The sequence below is a fragment of the Pinus tabuliformis genome, chromosome 7, assembly GCF_031772625.1.
Source record: "Pinus tabuliformis cultivar Carrire ecotype Pingquan chromosome 7, CPIR1, whole genome shotgun sequence".
NCBI lineage: Eukaryota > Viridiplantae > Streptophyta > Pinopsida > Pinales > Pinaceae > Pinus > Pinus tabuliformis.
In genome coordinates, this window is record NC_142293.1 from 1655075522 (window position 1) to 1655082283 (window position 6762).

Genomic DNA, 6762 nt, shown 5'->3' on the forward strand with positions numbered 1-6762 from the left:
AATTAGACTAGGAGGCCAAAATTAGGTGGCAAGTGAGTCAAAATTAGAATGAGAGTTCCAAAAGTACCAAAATATCCAATAAGTGAGTGGGATGGAGTTAGAACTTATTAATAACTCTCATACCCAAAAAAATAATCAATTAAACTTAGTTAAACTCCAAAACAAGACTAAAAGTCAACAAACAAGGCAAGGAGAGAGAAAAAGATTGGCTAAATGCTCAAAATTAGAGAGAAATTTAGCAATCATAATATGGAAGCCTATGCATGAGAGAATGCATATTGATAACCCTCCAACTACCACCAACACCCCCTTGCTAAAAATAGACTTGCTAAAAATTGAAAGCCTAAAAATAAAAAATATGCTAAATGATAAAGAATGCCTAGTAATAATGAAATGTGCTCATATATGTCCTTAATAATGTATAAAAAAAGTTTAATAATGATCATAATGTAAGTCATGATAAATTGTCCACTACAAATTTCCCTCACATAATACAAAACTAAATTCTTAATTAAATCATTTTTCTTGTGAATTTGAAAATTTGAAATAATAATAATTATAAAAATATATCCTCGATACTAAACATTAATAATCGAAATGCATAAGATGCCATTGGTGACGGCCATCCTCATTTCATTTTCATGAAATTTGAAACAATAACCTAATATGGACTATATCACACCTAAAATAATTAATATGCACCTCATAGGTAATAATTTCTTTTTATAAAAAAATAAATAAAATCTACGCGTTATTATTTCCATAACCTCAACTTAAACAAAATAAACACAATAATATACCTTTCACTACATTCTAACCAAGACGTGTACGTTCAAGATGTAAAGCATTTTAAAATCATGGTTTAATTTTAAAATAAGACGTGTACGTTCAAGATGTAAAGCATTTTAAAATCATGGTTTAATTTTAAAATGAACTAAACTATTGGTCTAAATGATAAGTAAATTGCATTTATACAATCGCGGACTATATCGTTCCAATCACGGACCTATGTTAAAATTTTGGTTTAACACCATAAATGGCATAAAGTTAGAACTGTATCTATTTACTTATTTCTGGATTGACTTAAGTTCGTAGAAGTGTAATTTGAACGTTATTATGAGGCAATTAGAAATTCCTCAGTGATGCTGTAAACTAGTAAAGTAAAAATACATGTAATTATGTAATGGAAATTTTATGTGAAGTTAAAGATGTAAATCAAAATGGTATATATTTATGTATAAGTTTTGGATAGATTTGATTTGGTATTTTATTAAGACATTTTTCGATGGGAGTAGTTTATTTTTCTGCTTCGATTAGAGTGATATTTTGATATTTTGTTAAGATATTTTTAATGTCACTGTTCAATTTCCCAATTTTCCAATTGACAAATTTAACTAAAATAATATATTAAACTTGATAAAAATATAATCTTACCAAATTTATAAAAAAAAAAAATAAGAAATAAATTCTTACCGATGAAATGTGTAAATAAGTTAATACACCCGCTACGGCCTGGAGTATGCCGTAAAACTGCTTCTGCTTGGCTAAGAGCTCGTCTTCCTCGAACGTAAGGAAACAGGTTAACGGCCCAAGACCCAGAGGCATCTGGCAGGAGTGAAAGCCTGCTCCCTTACGGACCACCAGCGGGTTATTACAGGTGGCGTGGTTTTCCTTGATAACGGTGATGAGTCAAATCGACATTCGCGGATAGCAGCCAGAGATGGTTGTCCTCACTGTTGGTTTGACACCTGAATTTGATAGGTTTTGCCACCTTCGAAAAAAAAAAAAGAAAGAAAAAAGAAGAAGTTAATACACCGGCAACAACCGCACTTGTAATATTTATCTCATTTGCGAAATTGGGTGTTATGATCAAATCGGATTTTCTTGGTGAGCCCAGCAGAGATTTTCAATAGAATGTTATAGGTGACATTATTGCGGATGTATCGTTTGAAAGCTTCGAGAGAGGCTCTGCCGTCAACGCAAGAAGGTTCGGCCACAAACGTTTCTTTCGCTTTCTTCTCTGTCCGTGAATTGAATGAAAGGTAGTTGCCAACTCTTTAAGTTCATTGCACAACGCAACACGGGCCACAGTAAGCGCCGGGCCACAGTAAGCGCCGTGAAAATCATAAGTCAATAGATTATCTCATAATTTTTTGCTATTCTGTTAGAATTAATGGAGATTAAGTAATTATTGTTAATTAGTTATGATTGTGATTTTCTTGGATATTCAGTTCCTATTATTTAGGGATTTGAATTACTATCTCTAACAATGTGTATCTACTTATTATTGAAGTTTAATGTGAATACAAACTTGAATAAATATTAGATTAGTTACTTGTAAATCAAGAAATAAAAGAGAATAAATATGTTAAGAAGTATGCTTAAAATTTAATGATTTCAGTGTCTTTTTTTTCAAACGAAAAAATAGAACCTTCATTCTATGGAGAAAGTTGTACAATGTTGTGAGGTAATCTTTGCTAGCCTCTACTAGAAAAGAATCAAAAGAGCCCAAATATCACTGTGCTCCAATTACATAAGACAATATATGTCTAAAGATCATGAAAAACAAAATATCTGCTATCCAAATATAAATAAGAGTCGAAACCAACAAAAAAAAACATCCTACCCTGAATGAAAGATAAGGGGACATCACATACCCAAGGGAAACAAAGATCTCAAAGAACCAACCAACATCGAGACCATCTATCAGCAACAGAAAAGAGGAGCTAAAACTTAAAAAAACCAGCCCCATGACTCCGCCCAAAGGAGAATTTTTCAAAGGACAGGAAGCTTGGGCAAAGGGTGAGGCCACACTTGGATAGAGCGTCAGCCTCCATATTTTGTTCCCGAAAAACATGCTGAAAAGAAACCGTTGAAAAAGAGGGGATGAGTTCCCTGATTTGTAGCATCCAATTATAAAGGATAGGGACCTCAAGAGAGCATTGTCCCAAAGCCCACTTAATCATGGAAAGAGGGTCACCAATGATCAGGAGATTGTCTAGTCCAAGCCAAGAACAACACTAGATGGCACCCCACATCGCTAGCACCTCAGCCTTGCAATTATCTCCCCTGCCACCATAACAGAAAGATTGAAAGAATGTGTCAGGATCAATGTGGATGGTAACACCATAGCCACAATCATTATCAGAGGAAGCCTCATGGAAGGAGTAGATGGGGAAGATCTCATTCAAATCTTCTAAAGATATGGATTGAGAAAAGGGTTTCGGCATTGAGGGGCCAATTTCTTGGAAGTAGGCCACAATATTCAAGGCAACATCCTTGATCACAAGGGTCCTATTCTCGAAAATAAGAGTGTTCCTGGTCTGCTAAATCCCCCATAGAATATAGAGAGGGATTGATCTATAAGATTTCACTATGTCGTACCAAAGATTAATGCATTCATGTATAAAGTTCGCATCACTGAAATAGGGGACACCAAAAGAGAGGGGACCTCAACCCAAATCTCAACAGCCACAGGAAAATTGAGGAAGAGGTGAGTGATGCTCTCAGAATTCTGCCAACAAAGAGAGGAAATGCCAGGACCTAGAAATCCCCTCATAAGCAACTTATCCCAAGTCAAGATGCAGTTGTGTATAGCTAGTCAAGAGAAGCACTTGATTTTCAAGGGCATGTTCCACCACCAAAACCAGGATGTATAGTCAAAGAAGGGCAGCTCCAGAGAGGACGATGTTATGTGGGCATAGACTTCCTTGACCGGTATTTTGTTGTTACCAATGTGATCGCCCCACACCAAGTTGTCCCGCCCCTGTGGAATGCTAATGCTAACCAAGCAAAGGAGGGAATGAACCAAGCAAAGGAGGGAACGAGTGCCCATTATAGCCCAATATCCAGGAGAAATTTTAGTTGCAAGTAGTAAATAATTATTAATAATAATGAAACATAATGTTGGCTCAACTAAAAAAATAGATCAATTCAATTCAATTTGTTGTATTGTAATTTCAGTTTTCTTAATAAAATTACAAACTATTATTTCTAAAAAAAATGACAATCTACATTTCACATTAAAATAAATTAAAATTATAATAATTCATATTAATAACACTGATATTGCAAATCATATAATCAATAAATATATAAAAACTCATCTCACTAAAATTAAGTAATATATATAAAAACCTGAAATAGATAGTCAAAAATATAAACAATAGTTATAAATGAAGATCCACTTGTAAATTAAAATAATAATTCATATACCTAATTATTATATTTCATAAATTTATATTTAAATTTAATTAACATATGAAAAGCAATATTTACTATAAATTTGTTTGAGAGAGACAAAAGTGCTATAGATATTACATTTAAAAAATAATTTAAAAAATATATATAAAACATGTAAATTATATTTATTATACATGCCAAATATATGTATTATCAAAATTTTAATAGAATACAAAATATAAATATTTCTATATCAACATGTGAAATTTATATAAATATAGATAGTATTATTAAGAGCTATCATAGATTCGTCTTCACTTTGGATTTACAAATCACTTAAGATATAAACTTTTCATTAAATTTTGCACTTAAAAAAGAAATTTGCATATTGAGAGATATGATTCCTTTAGATGTTTGGTAGATCTAAAATTAAGATAAACCTATGATGGTATATTATTTCTAGGTATGGATACAATATAAAACTCTCCAAGTGGAAAAAAAAAACAAATTAATTGGGATTCCAATAGCCTACAAAAAAAAACTACAAAAATACTTTCCCTATTCGACAAGGGGGTCAAAATTAGTCTAAGAGACTATGATTAGTTGGAAAGTGAGTCAAAATTAGTCTTAGAGACCCAATTTTACTAAAATATCCAATAATTGAGTGGGATGAAAGTTAGTGGAGTTAGAAATTACTCATAACTTATTAATAGTTAAATAAAAACAAAACAAAAAACAATAAACCAATTAAACTCCAAAATAAGATTAAAATACAATTAACAAGACATGGAAAGATAAACATAGTGGCTAACAAATTAAAATTAAAGAGGAAATATGCAATCACAATATGGAGGAGTATGCATGAGGGAATGTAGATGGAGTGGAATCAATCATTTAACCCTCTAATACCCTTTAGTAAAAAGAGATTTGTTGAAAAATAAAAAATCTAATCCTCTAATACCCTTTAGTAAAAAGAGATTTGTTGAAAAATCAAAAATCAAAAAATAGAAAATGCACAATTTGTTCATACTTAATATATTAAATAGTTCATGATACTTTCTTTTTCTTTAATTTCATTTTTTCAAAGAAAATGTACTTGGTCATATGTGTCCCTAATAATGAGGTAAGAAAATCAACCCAATAAATGAAATACGATTACAAATGTATCTACCTACTTATTTCTGAACGGACTCTAATAAGTTATTCTGGACGTTATTTAATGATTACATTACTAAGTCGTTATACTGGCTAACACCCATCGCTGCCACGTTATTAATGTTGAGAAATAATATGATTATCGTGAGAGGAAAATAAAAATAAATGTAATGATGTAGATGGTGATTTTATGTAAAGCTCAGATGCAAATCAAAATCGTACACATTTCAATTTGAAGTAAAGTTATTAACCCAGAGCAGCACCACTTGTTAAATTTATCTTATTTTCAAAGTTAGAGATATGAAATCGGATTTTATTGGTGAGTACAGCAGAGATTTTCAATGCATGGAATAGGTGACATCAATGCGATCGCTGTAAAGCTTCGAGAGAGGCTCTGCCGTCAACGCAAGAAGGTTCGGCCAACGAACGTGCGCGCAAGAAACGTTTCTCTCGCTTTCTTTTCTGTTGATGAATTGAACGAAAGATAGTTGCCAACTCTTTAAATTCATTGCACAACGCATCACGGGCCACAGTGAGCGTCGTGAAAATCACAACTCAAGAGATTATCTCATAATTTTCTGATTTGCGTGCTCTGCAAGTAGGTTTCTGCTATTAAAACTAGCTTTAAGTCGCCTTGTTTTACAGTTTGCACAGAAGTTGTCTTTAGGGTTTCGCTAAGGTTGGTGTTTCTGATTTCGAGATTGTTTTCTCCAGAAAGGGTTTGGTAATGGCGATTCCGAAATTGGTAGCAGCGGGCAAAGGGCAATGGATGGAAATCGCTCCTTTCCGGAAGGAATGCGAGGTGAAACGGCGACCTTCCGGTAAAAAGCTGCTCACGATCGCAGAGGAGCGGAGACTGAGCAATGGCGAGCTCATGGATGGCCTTCACCCTTCTTTTCCTGCGGTCTCTAACATCGAAGCCAATGGTGATGATGGAAGATTTTCGTCGGCAGAATGCTGAATTTTTTTTGTACATCGGGGAAAATCTTCTTGATTATTGCATGTGAAAGAGTTGTTATGGGAATCGATATGTGATTTGTAAGAACCATTGTTAAAATATATATGGTTCTGCAATTACCCAATTTTGTATCATATTTATTGTTGTTCTAAAATTCCAATTGAAAATTTACAGATGTTTTTCCGAATTGCGTATGTGTCATTTTCGATTGATCAGAGACAATTTTGGATTGAAATATTGTATCAGCATGTAAAATATCTGATTGAGATATTGATAATATCTGATCGCTATGGTGTATTCGTAAGGTCGTTATATAGCGCAAATGTTCGAAAAAACATGGGGATCAATAATATTATTTATTTATTTTTAAATTTTAAATTTAATGTAATATTCAAATAAAGGTCTAAAATGCATAGTTTAAAAAAAAGTGCGAAGAATTAATCTTTTGAGGATTTTATTTATTTTTA

The 6762-nt window shown here is 32.7% G+C and overlaps 1 protein-coding gene across 1 annotated transcript; it reads left to right on the plus strand.

The window, feature by feature from the left end:
* Positions 1-5860: 5860 nt before the first annotated feature.
* LOC149254804 (uncharacterized) lies at positions 5861-6419 on the plus strand. Its single transcript, XM_089457119.1, has one exon. It carries the CDS (start codon positions 6065-6067, stop codon positions 6296-6298), a length of 234 nt encoding a protein of 77 aa, XP_089313245.1. The 5' UTR covers positions 5861-6064; the 3' UTR covers positions 6299-6419.
* The last annotated feature ends 343 nt before the right edge of the window (positions 6420-6762 follow it).

What these genes read in the sequence shown, in the direction of transcription:
- LOC149254804 (XM_089457119.1), top strand. Translation starts at nt 6,065, where the DNA reads ATGGCGATTCCGAAATTGGTAGCAGCGGGCAAAGGGCAATGGATGGAA.